The sequence below is a fragment of the Chiloscyllium plagiosum genome, chromosome 13 (genome assembly GCF_004010195.1).
Source record: "Chiloscyllium plagiosum isolate BGI_BamShark_2017 chromosome 13, ASM401019v2, whole genome shotgun sequence".
NCBI classification, from domain to species: domain Eukaryota; kingdom Metazoa; phylum Chordata; class Chondrichthyes; order Orectolobiformes; family Hemiscylliidae; genus Chiloscyllium; species Chiloscyllium plagiosum.
In genome coordinates, this window is record NC_057722.1 from 51356289 (window position 1) to 51374219 (window position 17931).

At 42.4% G+C, this 17931-nt stretch overlaps 1 protein-coding gene across 1 annotated transcript in view; it reads left to right on the forward strand.

Moving 5' to 3' along the window:
• Nucleotides 1-17931, forward strand: part of LOC122556012 (coiled-coil domain-containing protein 39-like) — a 144561-nt gene that overhangs the window by 9570 nt on the left and 117060 nt on the right. The window contains exons 3-6 of the mRNA XM_043702364.1: nucleotides 8387-8533; nucleotides 11590-11748; nucleotides 15834-15926; nucleotides 16126-16254. Of these exons, the coding sequence (XP_043558299.1) occupies nucleotides 8387-8533; nucleotides 11590-11748; nucleotides 15834-15926; nucleotides 16126-16254 (528 nt within the window). The remainder of the gene's footprint in view (nucleotides 1-8386; nucleotides 8534-11589; nucleotides 11749-15833; nucleotides 15927-16125; nucleotides 16255-17931) is intronic.

Below are 17931 nucleotides of genomic sequence, written 5' to 3' on the forward strand. Positions count from 1 at the left end.
GAGAAGAGGGAGGGGGGGGTAGGAGTAGGAGTAACTTAAAAACTGGAGACGGGAGCCCAGAGAGAAACAGAGTTAGGCAGACAAAGGGATTGATAATGGTAAACCCAGGAGAAAGAAAATCTGATAATAGGAACTCCAAGTAGGTAAAATGGATTGGCAGTGCTGAAAAGAGCCCATGCCATGCCAAAATTGGGGAAACTATCACAAACAAATCAAACAACAGCCTGACAGTCATATACACAGAAATGTGCCTTGTAGACATTGTCACAGACAACACCATTGCCAATTCTGGGTATGTTCTTCTCAACTGGTAGGACCAACCTAGCATATGCTGCGGCACAGTGGTACACAATTGGGAGGGAGTTACCTGGGAGTTGTCAACATTGATTCCAGACCTCATGAAGACCCATGGCATCAGGTCAAACATAGGCAAGGAAATTTCCGGCTGATTACCATGATCTACCTTAGCTAATGAATCTGTATTCCTCCAAGTTGAACACTACTTGAAGGAAGAACTTAAGGTGCCAAGGCAACAGAGTGTATATTGATGGGGAACTTCAATGCCCATTCCTATAAGTGGCTTGGCAGTGCCACCACTGATAGAGCTGGTTGAGTCCTAAAGATCATAGTTGCTAGATTAGGTCTATGGCAGACAAGAGGAAGAAACATACTTGACCTCACCAATGTGCCTGCTGTTGGTGAATCTATCCATGACAGTTAAAGTTACAGTGGAGTTACACCTTCCAGTCTTTGTGGAGATGAAGCCCTGTCTTCACACTGAAGATATTCTCCAATGTGTTGTGTGACATATGCTGTAAGAAAGATGTTGTGAAATTTGAAAGGATTCAGAAAAGATTTTAAAGAATATTGCCAGGTTTCGACGGTTTGAGCTTTTGGGAGAAGCTGATTAGGCTGAGGCTATTTTCTCTGGAGCGTCAGAGACTAAGGGATAGCCTTGTAGAAGTTTATAAAATTATGAGGAACATGGAGACAGTGACTAGCCAAGCTCCTTTCACCAAGGCTGGAGAGTCCAAAATGAGAGAGTATAAGTTTAAGGGGAGAGGGGAAAGATTTAAAAGAAACCTAAGGGGCAATGTCTTCATGCACTGGGTGGTGCGTGTCTGGAATAAGTTGCCAGAGGAAGTGGTGGAGGTTGGTACTCTTAAAAGGCACCTGGATGATATATGAATAGGAAGGGTTTGGAGGGATATAGGCCAAATACTGACAAATGGGAGTAGATGAATTTTGGATATCTCATAAGCATGGACAAACTGGATCAAAGGGTCCATGTCTGTGCTGTACATCTCTCTGACTCTATGACTCAGTGCTAAATGGGATAGATTTCAGATAAATGTGGTAACTGAAGACTGAGCATTGATGCGGCACTGTGAGCCATCAGCAGCAGTAGAATAATTCTCAAACACCATCTACAATCTGGTGACCCAATATAAACCATACCCCCCCCCATTTTGTTACCTTCAAGCTTGGTGATCAACTCTGCACTAATGAAGAGTGCAGATGGACATGCCAGTAGCAGCACCAGGCATTCCTAAAAATGAGCTAGAGAAAGTAATCAGGAAGAGTTAGTATGATTTTGAGGAGAAAGTGAGGTCTGCAGATGCTGGAGATCAAAGCTGAAACTTTATTGCTGGAACAGCACAGCAGGTCAGGCAGCATCTAGGGAACAGAAGATTCGACGTTTCGGGCACATGCCCTTCTTCAGGAATGAGCAGAGAGTGTTCAGCAGGAGCCAGCCTCAGACATACCTCTTCTCTCACTATCTCTTTAGGTTTACCCCCCACTCCCTCACTGGTTTAATGCCTCCTGAGTAGCACTAGCAAATCTCCCTGCCTGGATATTAGACACCTTCCAATTCAGGTACAATCCATCCTTCTTATGCACGTCAATTCTACCCCAGCAGAGATTCCAATGATCCAAACATAGTGTTGCACCTCCTGCGGTTGCAAGGGAAGGTGCCGGGAGTGGAGGTTGGGTCGGTGGGGGGTGTGAGTCTGACAAGGGAGTCGCGGAGGGAGTGGTCTCTACGGACAGCTGATAGGGGAGGGGAGGGAAATATATTCTTGGTGCTGGGGTCTGTTTGGAGGTGGCGGAAGTGACGGCGGATGATGCGCTGTACATGGAGATTGGTGGGGTGGTAGGTGAGGACCAGTGGGGTTCTGTCCTGGTGGCGGTTGGAGGGGCGGGGCTCAAGGGCGGGGGAGCGGGAAGTGGAGGAGATGCGGTGGAGGGCACCGTCGACCACGTCGGGGAGGAACTTGCGGTCCTTGAAGAGGGTGGCCATCTGTGTTGTACGTATTTTGAACTGGTCCTCCTGGGAGCAGATGCGGCGGAGTCGAAGGAATTGGGAGAATGGGATGGCGTTTTTACAGGGGGCAGGATGGGAGGAGGTGTAGTCCAGGTAGCTGTGGGAGTCGGTTGGTTTGTAGTAGATGTCCGTGTTGATTCGGTCGCCTGAGATAGAAACAGAAAGGTCTAGGAAGGGGAGGGAGGAGTCCGAGACTGTCCAGATGGATTTGAGGTCGGGGTGGAAGGTGTTAGTGTAGTGGATGAACTGTTCAGCCTCCTCGTGGGAGCACGAGGTAGCGCCGATACAGTCATCAATGTAGCGGAGGAAAAGATGGGGGGTGGGGCCAGTGTAGTTGTGGAAGATGGATTGTTCCACATACCCTACGAAGAGGCAGGCATAGCTGGGGCCCCTGCGGGTGCCCATGGCTACTCCTTTCGTTTGGAGGAAGTGGGAGGATTGGAAAGAGAAGTTGTTCAGGGTGAGGACCAGTTCGGTCAGTCGAAGGAGGGTGTCGGTGGAAGGGTACTGGGTGGTACGGCGGGAGAGGAAGAAGCGGAGTGCTTTGAGTCCTTTGTGATGGGGGATGGAGGTGTACAGGGACTGGATGTCCATGGTGAAGATGAGGCGTTGGGGACCGGGGAAGTGGAAATCCTGGAGGAGGTGGAGGGCGTGGGTGGTGTCACGGATGTCGGTGGGGAGTTCTTGGACTAATGGGGACAGGACCGTGTCGAGGTAGGAGGAGATGAGTTCGGTTGGGCAGGAGCAGGCTGAGACGATGGGTCGTCCGGGGCAGTCAGGTTTGTGGATTTTGGGCAGGAGGTAGAAACGGGCGGTTCGGGGTTGTGGTACTATGAGGTTGGAGGCGGTGGATGGGAGGTCCCCTGAGGTGATGAGGTTATGGATGGTCTGGGAGATGATGGTTTGGTGGTGGGGGGTGGGGTCATGGTCAAGGGGGCAGTAGGAGGAGGTATCTGCGAGCTGGCGTTTGGCCTCAGCGGTGTAGAGGTCGGTGCGCCAAACTACTACTGCGCCTCCCTTGTCAGCTGGTTTGATGGTGAGGTTGGGGTTGGAACGGAGGGAGTGGAGGGCTGTGCGTTATGATTTTGTCAAAGTGAAATCATATTTAGGAGAAAGTAAGGACTGCAGATGCTGGAGAGTCAGGGTCAAAAAGTGTGGGGCTGGAAAAGTATAGCAGGTCAGGCAGCATCCGAGGAGCAGAAGAGACGATGTTTCGGGCATTAGCCCTTCATCAGGAAGAGATCTGAAATCATATTTAACCAATTTATTGGAGTTCTTTGAAGGAGTAACATGTGCTGTGGATAAAGAGAAGCCTGTAGATGGACTATATCAGAATTTCAGAAGGCATTGATAAGATGCACATCAAAGGTTATTGTGGAAAAGTAAATGTTCATTTTGTCGGGAATAATGTATTAACAGATTGAAGACTGGCTAACTGGTAGAAATCAGAGAGTATGAACAAATAGTCATGACTGATTAGCAGGATGTAACGTGTAGAGACCTTCAGCGGTCAGAGCTACAGCCTCAACCTTTTACAATTTATATCAATTCCTTAGATGAGGGAAGCAAGGGCATGGTAGCTAAGTTCATACATAACACTAAGATAGGTAGAAAAATATGTTGTGAAAAAGACATAAAGAACTTTCAGACAGATATAGATAGGTTGAGTGAGTGGACAAAAATCTGGCAGATGAAGTTTAATGTGGGAAAATTTGAAGATGTTCACTTTGGCAGAAAAAAATAAAGTGTTGCTTAATCTTCAGTGATGCAGCAGTTAGAGGTGCGGAGAGATTTAACTGTTCTCATGTGATTGACAAAAAAGGTTAGTATATAGGATAGTATATGAGAAGGCTAATGGAATGATGTCCTTTAATATCAGAGGAATGTAAAAGTAAAAGATGTTATGCTTCAGTTAAACAAGGTGCTTGCAAAACTACATTTCAAATGCCAGTTTTGATCTCCTTATTTAAGGAGGTGTGTAAATACATTGAAGATAGTGCAGAGGAAGTTTAATAGCTTGATACCTAAGTTTTCTGTGTTTTTTACAGAATAGGTCAGGCAGGCTGGGTTTGTTTCCAATGGAGTTTAGAAGAGTGAGAAGGGATTTGTAAAAACTATATAACATCCTGAATGGTTTTGACAAGATGGATGTCGAAATGATGTTTCATCTTATTGGCAATCCAAATCCAAATCCAATTCCCATTTTTAAAATTAGAATCACCCTTTAAGGATAAGAAGAAATTATTTCTGTCAGAGAGTTGTGCAACCTTGGAAATTTCTTCCTCAAAAGGCAATGAAGGCAGAAACATTGGATTATTTTAAAATTGAATTTGATACATTCTTGTTAGGTTTGAGGGTTATCAGGGATAAATGAGAATTTGTAATTCAAAATGCATCATAATTTTATTGAGTGATGGAGCAGACTCTAGAATCTTAATTATTTTCTTCTGCTCCTATTGCTTTTGTTTCTGTGTGACAACATGGTGAAGCTACAACACAATACTATCTATGTGCCAAACTGCATAAGCAGCAATGATAGACGAGCAACCAATCGATCAGATCTAAGCTCTTCAGTCTTGCCACACCTAGTTCAGAGCTAAAAAATGTTTAGTGGATGATACATCTTAGCCTCTTGCGGAGGTCCCTTGTGTCCCCATGCTCGTCTTAGCCAATGTTTTCGCTCTATGTGACACCAAAAAGCAACGCAAAGCCCTGAATACTGCAGAGGCTATGAGCACTGATAGCATTCCAGCATTAATACTGAAGACTTGTAGAATTATAGATTTGTAGCATGGAAAAAGACCCTTCGGCTCATCAAGTATGTGCCAATCAGAAACAATCTCCAAACTCGCTAATCCCAATTTGCCCATACCCTTGAATATCTTGCCAACGCAAGTGCATATCTAAATACTTATTAAATGCTATGAGGATTTCTGTCTCTACCGTCCTTACAGTTCTGTCCCATTGTGCAGCAGAACTTAATGTATCCCTAATCAAATTGTTACAGTACAGCTACAACATTTGCACAGCAATGTACAGAATTACAGGAAAATACAGCTATGCTGTACACACTAAAGCAGGACAAATCTAATCTGACCAGTTACTGCCCTATCAGGCTACTTTTGAAAGTCAGCAATATGATAGAAAGAATAATCAATCCTGCTATTAGGCAGAACTTGCTCAGCATAAACTGCGCATTAACATTCAGTTTGGGTTCGCCAGGGCAACTCATTACCTGACCTAGTTACAGTCTTCACTCAAACATGAACAAAAGAGCTAAAGTTAGAGGTGAGGTTAGAATGTCTGCCCTTGATATCAAGTGTGCATTTGACCAGGTCTAGCATCAAGCACCTTAATAAAACTGCAGTCAATTGAAATCAGAGGGAAAACTCTCTGCTGTTTTGAGTCATACCAAGTGCAAAGAAAGATAGTGATTTTTGAAAGTCAGTTATTTCAACTCCAGGACATGTCTTTCGGTTTTTTCAGGGTAATGTGCTGGGCTCAACCATCTTCAACTGCTTCATCAATGACCTTTCCTTCATCATAAGGTCAGAAGTAGAGATATTTGCTGATGATTATACAATGTTAGTCACCATTTGTGTTGACCTGTACCATATAGAGTATAGACAGTTTCAGGAAGTCAGGAGGTGAGTTACACGCTGCAGGATTCCTAATCGATAACCTGCTCTTGTAGTCACTGATGGCTCTGGTCCAGTTCAGCTTTTAGTCATGCCAACTCTCAGGATGTTGATAGTGGAGGAATCAATCATGGAAATGCCACTGAATAACAAGGCATGATGGTTAGATTTTCTCTTGTTGGAGAGATTCATTGCCTGTGCTTTGGTGCCTCAAAGCATGGTACAAGTCAAGAGTCTGATGGAATACTCTCCACTTGCCTGGTTGAATGCAGCTCCAAACACACTCAAGCAGCTTGCCAGGATCCAGGACAAAAATCTACATGAGGCATTACAGAAATTTATAAGCCTCCTTTGACAGCACCTTTCAATCTTACAACTAGTACCAGCTAGAAGGACAAGGGTAGCACACTGCTCTTTTTTTTATCACTGCCATCTGATAGTTCCTCTCTAAACCATTCATCGTCCTGGCATGGAAATATATCGCAGTGACTGCAATGTCGCTGGGTCAAATTCCTGCAACTCCATTCCTAGCAACATTGTAGGTGTATCTGCACCAAATAGATTACAGTGCTTCAATAAAGCTCACCATCATCTTCTAAAGGATAATTGGGGATGGGCAATAAATGCCAGTCAGCCAGCAAGGCCAAAACCTCAACCGAATTTTACAGCAAGTATGCCAGAGCAGGAGAAGACAGTGGATTTTCCTAACTGATATTAGTGAATCCGATTTTTTTACAATGGCGGTTACATGCTTGCAATTAGACTAGCTTCTTCTTAATTCCAGATTTTTCTTAGTGAATTCAGATTTCACCATCTCTCATCCTGGATGCGAACCTACATCCCCCAAATATTAGCCTGAGAGTCTGGACTGCTGGTCCAATGACATTACCACTACACTACCTGCTTTATTTGTATTAAGGTTTGCTGTTCACCTTTTATAAGTTTGCATTGCTAATTCTATAAAGATCATACTCATTTGGAACTATAGCTGTACATATGTAGCTTCCTTACAATGGAAAATAGGGCAGAAGTAACTCTGCAAAATTGCACTTGCCAAGAAATTGCTTTCATAATGATCTGTTTCCAGAGCTTAAACTATCCCTTTTCTCACATCGAAATGATTGCTGAACCATCCCATGCTTTAGGAAGTTTTATGGAGGATTTCCCTCCATGAGTTCTGGGGACCTTTCTCATGCATTTCTTCACCTCATTAGTTATGCATCAAGGTTCTATGCAGGAGATGACTGTGAACACTCATGTGGTGTTGTTGAAACTTCGATGTCTTGGCAACCAAATAGGCTTCATTGTCTTGTGCTGTGCTGCTGTGCAACTGCCATAAATGTGAGCACATTCTGAATGTATTCAATCAGGAACAAATTTACAATCATTGAATGATGACTGCAATCAACTCATTTCAACGTCCTCATCTTTTTCCACTTCTGAAAAGCATGAAAGATGATATAAGTTGCTCCTAACGCCAAGATAATCCTCACCACTCTTGTCACTCAATTCTGCCACACTTCTCACCATAGCCCATGTCACTCAAACCCTTATAGCATTCCATCCATTGTCAAATTTTGTGAAAGTTTGCCTAAGATGTCTTTCCTCAGCTTAGTTACTCACAGGAGTACTTCAATTTGATGTCACTAATTGAGGTTGCCCTTCATGGTGATGAAGTTATTTCTCTGCAGCTTTCGTGGTATAACCTCTTTCCTTTGTAACCCATGACTAAACTTGACTCAATGCTGAACATTAAAATTGGCACTTCACAGTATCCCACTGGCATTATGACTCTTAATTGGCCAGCTTCCTCGTCTGTTAGGTTTTATTGGCTCTTCCTCAGAAAGTCCCTGAGGAAATCACACACCTGTCCTGCTCCATCTTGTCCATGCACATTGCCAAGTTGAATATCTACTCTCTTTTTGTCAGGCTGTTTGGTGAATCAGAAATTCAGTAAATCTGTTTCTCTCCACAGATTTGGAGATGCAGATGTTGGACTGGGGTGTACAAAGTTAAAAATCACACAATACCAGGTTATAGTCCAACAGATTTATTTAGAAGCACTAGCTTTTAGAGCGCTGCTCCTTCATCAGGTGAATGACCTGATGAATTACCTGATGAAGGAGCAGTGCTCCGAAAGCTCGTGCTTCCAAATAAACTTGTTGGACTATAACCTGGTGTTGTGTGATTTTTTAACTCTCTCCACAGATGCTGCCAGAATGCCTTAGTGTATATAACATCTCCTGTATTACATGAGATGTTACCAGAGGTCTATTTAAATATAAACAATGAAATAAGTTTAATATTCCCAACATGTTGGAATGTTAGTATCATTCACTCAGTCCTTTAGCACGTTAACTGTGTTTTTCTTACTATGAAGCAGACAAAATTATTGAAACAGTATTATTAATTTTTCTTTAAGTCTCTGCAAAAGGCACGAGAGAAAGAATTTGAAAGTGAACAGCAGTTCAAGCATCTTGCAGAGCGGGAGATGGAACGTCTTAAACAAGAGATTCGGCGGCTTGAAAATGACATTACTTTATTGAGAGAGAGGAAAAATGTTATGGAGGTAAGTGCCAATAAGGCCATCGAATCACTGTGTGATTATTCAAATTATGTTATTTCTTCTTTTTCTTTTTTTTCTTCTCTTTTTCTTTTCTGTTTTTTTGTTTACATCCAGAAGTTTTATCACACACAACCAAACGTCTTTTCCCACCACCAAATCGCCTGTGGCAATTTTCACCTATTAGTCCTCAACATTAAGTCATTTGTGTTTTCCAATTTACATGCACTGAGGGCAAAGCAAACCGTTTAAAAAGCTTCCCTCGGGAGTCTGCGGTCTCCCTTTTAATTTCATTGAGGGCAGCGAGAGCGAGGATCGGGGGTTGCCAGGAAGGTAAGCAAAATGGTTTAAAAAGCTGATATATTTGGGCAGTGGCTGAACCCGAGACACTACCCATGTAGTGTTTCCAACCCGTCCCCCGTCCCCTCTCGAAACCAAGAATAAAGGAGTGTGTGGTGTGTTGATAAGACAATGATTGTGGTAAGTTAAGGTAAGTTGGTTAAAAAAAACTTCTCTTTCCTTTTACGTAACTTTAGTCTCAACTTAGGTAAAGTTTAAGGTTAAAAGTGGCAGGAGATTTTAGACCCATGTTATGCTCCACTTACTTCATGTGGGATCTCAGGGACACAGCTAGTGTCCCTGGCTCCTTCACGTGCATAAAGTGTGTCCAGTTGCAGCGCTTGTTAGACCGCATAATGGCTCTGGAGCTGCGGATGGACTCAGTTTGGAGCATATGCGATGCCGAGGGGGTCGTGGATAGCATGTTTAGTGAATTGGTGACACCGCAGATTAGGATTGCTGAGGCACAAAGAGTATGGGTGACTAAAAGGCAGAGAAAGAGCAGGAAGGCAATGCAGGTGTTCCCTGAGTCATTTCCCTCCAAAACAGGTATACAGTTTTGGATACTGCTGGGGGAGATGGTTCACGAGGGGAAGGCAGCAGTAGCCAGGTTCACGGCATCGTGGCTGGCTCTGCTGCACAGAAGGGCGGAAAAAAGAATGGAAGTGCTATAGTCACAGGGGATTCAATTGTAAGGGGAGTAAATAGGCGTTTCTGTGGTCAAAAACGAAACATACCCGAATGGTATGTTGCCTCCCAGGTGCATGGGTCATGGATGTCTCGGATCAACTGCAGAAAATTCTCAAGGGAAAGGATGAACAGCCAGTTGTCATGGTGCATATAGGCACCAGTGATATAGGTAAAAACTGGGATGAGGTCCTACACAAAGAACTTAGAGAGTTAGGAACCAAGTTTAAAAAGTAGGACCTCAGAGGTAGTAATCTCAGGATTGCTACCAGTGCCATGTGTGAGTCAGAGTAGGAATGATAAAATATTAAGAATGTATGTGTGGCTTGAGAGATAGTGCAGGAGGGAGGGGTTCAGATTTTTGGGACATTGGGACCGGTTCTGGGGGAGGTGGGACTATTACAAATTGGACGGTCTCCACCTGGGCCGAACTGGAACCAATGTCCTTGGGGGTGTTGTTGTGGAGGGTTTAAACTAATGTGGTCGCGGGATTGGAATGAAATGAGGACATTGGTGGACAGGAAGTTGGTAGTCATTAAAGCCTGTAAGGAACTAGATAATGAAGTCAGTGTGACTAAGGGGAAGAGTAGGCAGTAAGCAGCGGATGAACGCAGAGGGACTGGGGGTTTGAGGTGTATTTGTTTTAATGCAAGAAGTATAGTAGGTAAGGCAGATGAATTTAGGGCTTGGATTAGTACCTGGGAGTATGATGTTATTGCTATTACTGAGACTTGGTTGAGGGAAGCAACTAAATGTCCCAGGATATTGATGCTTTAGGCAGGATAGAGAGGGAGATAAAAGGGGTGGAGGAGTTGCAATACTGGTCAAAGAAAATATCACAGCTGTGCTGAAGGAGGGCACTATGGAGGCCTTGAGCAGTGAGGCAACATGGGCAGAGCTCAGAAATAGGAAGGGTGCGGTAACAATGTTGGGGCTGTATTACAGGCCTCCAAACAGCGAACATGAGATAGAGGTACAAATATAGAGATAGAGATCATAGAAAGATGTAGGAGCAACAGGGTGGTGGTGATAGGAGATTTTAATTTTCCCAACATTGACTGGGATTCACTTAGTGTTAGAGGATTGGATGGAGCAGAATTTGTAAGGAGCATCCAGGAGGGTTTTCTGGAGCAGTATGTAAGTAGTCTAACTCGTGTAGGGGCCGTACTGGACCCGGTGTTAGGAAATGAGCCCGGCCAGGTGGTTGAAGTTTCAGTGGACAAAGATGAGCGTGGTCCAAAAGGAATAGTGCTGAATTGGGGGAAGGCCAACTGTACAAAAACTCAGCAGGAGTTGGGAATGTCGATTGGGAGCAGCTGTTTGAAGAGAAATCCACATTCAATATGTGGGAGACTTTTAAAGAGAGGTTGATTAGAATTCAGGAGAGGTTTGTTCCTGTGAAAATAAGGGATCAAAATGGCAAGATTAGGGAACGAACCATGGATGACAGGTGAAATTGTGGGACCATTTAAGAGGAAAAAGGATGCATACATAAGATCTAAGCTACTGAAGTCAGACGAAGCTTTGGAAGAATATCGGGAATATAGGATCAATCTGAAATGAGGAATTAGGAGGGCTAAAAGAGGTCATGAGATATTCTTAGCGAGCAGGGTTAAAAACCCCAAAATCTTTTATTCATATATAAGGGGCAAGAAGGTAATGAGGGAAAGAGTTGACCCACTCAAGGACAAAGGAGGAAAGATATGTGTGGAGTCAGAGAAAATGGGTGAGGTTCTTAATGAGTACTTTACATCGGTATTCACCGAGGAGAGGGACATGATGGATGTTGAGGTTAGGGATAGATCTTTTATTACTCTAGGTCAAGGTGGCATAAGGAGGGAGGAAGTGTTGTGTATTCTAAAAGGTACTAAGGTGGACAAGTCCCCAGGACTGGATGGAATCTATCCCAGGTTACTGAGGGAAGTGAGTGAAGAAACAGCTGGGGCTTTAATAGATATCTTTGCATTACTGTGAGCGCAAAGTCAACATTAGCATGAAACTGAAGAAAATACGTATAATTGTATTTGTTTTTATAGAATAGCATCTATAGGTACACACAGAAAATTGAGGATTTGAAATGCCAATTGAACTGGGACAGGCAAGCTTTGGAGGCCTGGCTGGAAGAGTCAACTAAAACAGATGAAGATGCAATCATCATCCAAAAATATGCACAAGAAGATGAAGGAAAAATCAGGGTATGCTTTGTTTTGTTTCTGTTTATTTACTCGACAATATACTTTCTCATAGCAGTTTTCATGAACCTTAGGAAGTAACGTAATTGTGAACTAAAATAAACACATGAGCAATTTACAGATTGTAAAGACTGTATTTTAAAATATTTTCTTTATTTTTAATTATGAATTGAAATGGGAAAAGCTTTGTTTAAACCAAGGACATTGGAAGGAATTGCTGCACTTTTGAAAACAAGTTGCTGGAACTCAGGGTAAATTTTGTTTACACTGTTGGTTTACAAGCAGTGGGGTAAGTAAGATATGATAGAGCAGTGCCAAGTTCATTGTGTGGAATGAAATTTGGCTAGCAACAGAGTGCTGATTGATTTGTGCAGTTGGGGATGCAAGAGAACACCAGCTTGCTCCCAACTCTGATTGGTTTCTAGGCAACTCAACAGCTGTTGTGTGTGAACGATTCAGAGGGAGAGAAGATGAAGAAGCAGACTATGTCTCTGTATCTGTACAGTAGAAGTAACCAAAGTCTGAAGAAAGCCAGTTATTTTCTCCCATCAATTGCATGTATACTGCGACTTTTCACTCATAACTAGAAGACTTTATAATTAGTATAGCTATCCCCATATACATCTAGCTAAAAAGTGAAAGATTCTAGAGGAGATTGTAGAACAAAACATTTTGAGAAGAAAAAGGAACATCTCATCAAATGCTGTGGTTTGATGCTACTGAACTTGGTTTCTCCAGTGTTTTGTTTTCCTCTAACCATAACACCAATTTTGGTCCATTTGGTCTGTGTCTCTGTGTGGTTGGCTGTTTAAAATGAGGGTTAGAGTTTTAATTAATTAATATATGTTATATATTGATAGTTCTTTGTTTTGTTTACTTGTAGCTAAAATTTATTTATTTGTTCTAAATAATCATTGTTATTTAGTACAGGAATCTGATCAGTGTTTTCTATTAACCTGATTCCGTTAAACAGGTAAATTGGGGACTTTGCAACTTTGATTAAATCTGTAACTTTTGTGGCCACCTCAGAAGTAGTGAGACTTGGGAGTTAACATATCCTGCCAGGTGGGTCATGATATGATGAGTGTGACAGGAGGTGAGAGTGTTACAACTAGTTTTACTGAGTCAAAAATAGAAAGGGGGAGGAATCAGCTAATTCCCCCTTCAGTTATAACTTCTGTAACATGGTGAAATTGCCATCTTCTGGCATCCACACGTGAAGTTAATTGTTGAAATCTGGACATTACTACCAATAGTTTCCTGCTCCTCAATAGCACTCTTTTGTCAAAGTCATACAACCAGCCAAATTAGGAGCCGGAGACTGAAATCTTCATAGATTACTTGAACGGTCATGATCTTCTACTTTTACACTCTTATTCTCAATGTAAAAATCTTCCTAAAAGTTACACCTTGTTGAAAGAGTTCTAACTCGTTTCTTGACAGCATACTATGACATTACTAATGTTGAACACCTTCTCTGGCTATGAAAAAAATAGGGGTGAATTTTACCAGAAATCAGATAAGTCTCAATTTTGGAGAGTTTCATGGAGGGTTTCTCTTGATTAACTCCATCATGTCTATGAACTGCAAAGACTCTCATAAGGAAGAAGGAATCCATCAATTCCTTCTTCAATCTGTCTTTGGTATGGTCAGTCATGGAACATAGAACATTACAGCGCAGTACAGGCCCTTCGGCCCTCGATGTTGCGCCACCCTGTCATACTAATCTGAAGCCCATCCCACCTACACTCTTCCATGTACGTCCATTTGCCTGTCCAATGACGACTTAAATGCACTTAAACTTGGCGAATCTACTACCGTTGCAGGCAAAGCATTCCATACCATTACTACTCTCTGAGTAAAGAAACTACCTCTGACATCTGTCTTATACCTATCTCCCCTCACTTTAAAGTTGTGTCCCGTCATGTTTGCCGTCCCCATACTTGGAAAAAGGCTCTCCCTGTCCACCCTATCTAACCCTCTGATTATCTTGTATGTCTCTATTAAGTCACCTCTCAACCTTCTTCTCTCTAACGAGAACAGCCTCAAGGCCCTCAGCCTTTCCATGTAAGACATTCCTTCTATACCAGGCAACATCCTAGTAAATCTCCTCTGCACCCTTTCCAAAGCTTCCACATCCTTCTTATAATGCGGTGACCAGAACTGTACACAATACTCCAAGTGTAGCCGTACCAGAGCTTTGTACAGCTGCAGCATAACCTCCTAGTTCCAGAACTCAATCCCTCTATTAATAAAGGCCAAAACACTATGCCTTCTTAACAACCCTGTCAATCTGGGTGGCAACTTTCAGAGATCTGTGTACATGGACACCGAGATCTCTCTGCTCATCTGCACTCCCAAGAATCTTACCATTACCCCAGTACTTTGCATTCCGATTATTCCGGCCAAAGTGTATCACCTCACACTTGTCCACATTAAACTCCATTTGCCACTTCTCAGCCCAGCTCTGCATCCTATCTATGTGTCTCTGCAACCTACTACATCCTTCGTCACTATCCACAACTCCACCGACCTTAGTGTCGTCCGCAAATTTACTAACCCACCCTTCTAAGCCCTCATCCAGGTCATTTATAAAAATGACGAACAGCAGTGGACCTAACACCGACCCTTGCGGTACGCCATTAGTAACTGGACACCAAGATGAACATGTTCCATCAACTACAACCCTCTATTTTCTTTCAGCAAGCCAATTACTGATCTAAACTGCTATGTCACCCACAATCCCATTCCTCCGCATTTTGTATAATAGCCTACTGAAGGGAACCTTATCGAATGCCTTGCTGAAATCCATGTACACCACATCAACCAGTTTACTCTCATCTACCTGTTTGGTCACTTTGTCAAAAAACTCAATAAGATTTGTTAGGCACGACCTACCCTTCACAAAACCGTGCTGACTGTCCCTGATCAGATTATTCTTTTCTACATGGTTATAAATCCTATCTCTTATAACCTTTTCCAACACTTTACCAACAACTGAAGTGAGACTCACTGGTCTGTATTTACCAGGGTTGTCTCGACTACCCTTTTTGAACAAGGGAACCACATTTATCCTCCTGTCCTCAGGCACTATTCCTGTAGACAATGATGATTTGAAAATCAATGCCAAAGGCCTGGCAATCTCTTCCCTTGCTTCCCAGAGGATCCTAGGATAGATCCCATCCGGCCCAGGGGACGTGTCTATTTTCACACTCTGCAGTATTTCTAATACCTCTTCCTTGTGAACCTCAATCTCTTCTAGTCAAGATGCAAGTATCTCTGTATCTTCCTCGCCAACATTTTCATTTTCTATAGTGAACACTATCGAAAAATATTTATTTAGTGCTTCTCCTATCTCCTCTGACTCCACACACAACTTCCCACTATTATCCTTGATTGGCGGGAGAAAGTGAGGTCTGCAGATGCTGGAGATCAGAGCTGAAAATGTGTTGCTGGAAAAGCGCAGCAGGTCAGGCAGCATCCAGGGAACAGGAGAATCAACGTTTCGGGCATAAGCCCTTCTTCCTTGATTGGCCCTAATTTAACTCTCGTCATTCTTTTATTCCTGACATACCTATGGAAAGCCTTAGGGTTAACCCTGATCCTATCTGCCAACAACCTCTCATGTCTCCTCCTGGCTCTTCTGAGCTCTCTTTTTAGGTCTTTCCTGACTTCCTTGTAACTCTCAAGTGCCCTAAGTTTTCACCTTTTGTCCTAACATAAGCCTTCTTCTTCTTCTTGACCAGGGATTCCACTCCCTTAGTAAACCACGGCTCATATCAGCCTTGATCACGTCTTTTGCAATTTTAGTTATTTGGTTTCACTGTTACCTATCTCATCATAGCTAACACACCAGCAGAAATAGCTTTGTAGTCAAAGAGTGTGGCACTGGAAAAGCACAGCCAATCATCAGGCAGCATCCACTCCGAAAGCTCATGATTTCTGTATGACTTCTGACTCTGTTCACCCAAGTCCAACATTAGCACCAGCACATCATGTTCCAATATAAGTTAGTGATTCCAGAGCAGAAGGAAAAAAAATATTGCATTTAAAACAAATTTACTTGGTACTATTTCTGTTTATTACAGGATATTACAGTACGGATGGAGAGGATGACTATTGAAGCAAATAAAAAGCGTAAATTACTTGACAATGAAATGACTGAAACAATGGCAGCTCAGGTTAGAGACCCTACATAGAACTGTATTACAAGTTCTGTTCTTATTCCTTGTGCAGTATATTTGCTGTTAAGAGTATGCTAAATACAATGTTACATTACATTTATGTTAAGTTGAATCATTCACATTAATGTATAATAGCAACTTAAACATTGCAGATTTTTGTAGAAAGCAAATTTTAAAACTTGTTTCTTTCAATTAGATGGAACTGGACAAAATAGCACATGACTTTCGTAGATCCCACAGTGAGAGGCAAGAACTAATCCACCAATGGCAGGATACTATTGAACAGATGCAGAAAAGAGATCAGGAGATGGACCAGTGTGCTTTGGTAAGGAACTTCATTTCCACATTTGTAATTTGATTTTTTAGTACAGTTCAGTATTCCCTCAATTTTTAAGATGATTTATAAATGACTGCAGCCTCGGGGTTGTCATATTAGTTTGGCAAGCTCCCCGGTCTTTGCTGTAGAGAAACATGGAAAATAGACAGAGACTGGCTGTGGCATGTACCAGACTCTTTGCTAATAGCATCAATGCTGTCAGTAAAAATGATCATCATGTTTAAATATTTAAATTTGCTGCCTTAGCCAATGTAGTCAATTGTCTTGGTTTTGCAGATTATTAAATTTAAATATATTCCCTGCTTATTGAAGCAGTGGACAGTCTCTTGAACCAATATTGTCTTGGTTCAAATGACAAAATAGTTGTCTAATGTCACTTTTCTGTATTTATAGATCACTTTTAAACTTCTGTTTGGAATTCCTTAAGAGCTGTTAGCTTTTACCATTTTCACAAGGATCAAATGCATAAATACAGCTTATAACATATTTAGTATGCTGAATATTTCAGCAGTTTAACACATGCTTACTTGGTACTGACCCATTTAAAAAGCTGGCCTTGTTTCAGCGAGTCATGTACAGCTGTTTTAGTTAGCCATTTACACAAAGTGAGGCTGCCTCAGAGATGATCTTTGTGGAGAAAGTGAGGTCTGCAGATGCTGGAGATCAGAGATGGAAATGTGTTGCTAGAAAAGCGCAGCAGGTCAGGCAGCATCTAGGGAACAGGAGAATCGACGTTTCGGGCATTAGCCCTTCTTCAGGAAGAAGGGCTGAAGAAGGGCTAATGCCCGAAACGTCGATTCTCCTGTTCCCTAGATGCTGCCTGACCTGCTGCGCTTTTCCAGCAACACATTTCCATCTCAGAGATGATCTTCCAGATGCATCTCTTAAAAATGACAACAGACAATAAGTAAGATGTCCTGTTTTTCAAAATTATGCAGGTAATATGCTTTTTTCCTTTGTTATCCACCCTATACTGGGAAAATCATTATACCAACACGCTTGCTATAAGTAGTTCAACATGTTTATCTAACAAGGTCCAATGCAATATACCTTTTAGCCACATGATGGTGTCAAGTTCTCCATTTGTTTTAACTTAATAACAGCAAGTTTGAAGAATGCACTTAACTTTTTAAACATTATAAAAGTTTATTTTTCATTTTAAGAAATATTTTAAAAGCTGAGCCCATAGTCAACATGAGGATTTTTATCCTGTAGAGAATCATGGCATACTTCCAGTTTGGAGGTATTGTACCATTCCATAGAAGAATGAACCAGATTGTCTCATAGTTATACTTACCTTCATTGTAATTTTTTATGAGTACTAAGAGCTGATTTTCAAGAAACTATCCTATGCAACACTAAATTATAATCATTGAAATAATATACAGTGGAAACTCGATTATCCGAACGAGATGGGCAGGCACTATTTCGTTCGGATAATCAATTATTCGGAAAATCGATTAAATGCCTTTCCTCTGGGGCTTGGAGTTTTAAAGTCTGCTCCCCGTTCAGGACACTAGCAGCAGCACACAGTGTGCGAAACCCTCCCCCAACACCAGCACCCTCATCTAGTACTGCACCCCCAACGTGGTCCAACCCTGCCCCCCACCCCCAACATGATCCACCCCTGCCCCCAAACCGGTCCAACCCTGCCCCCCCCCGCCC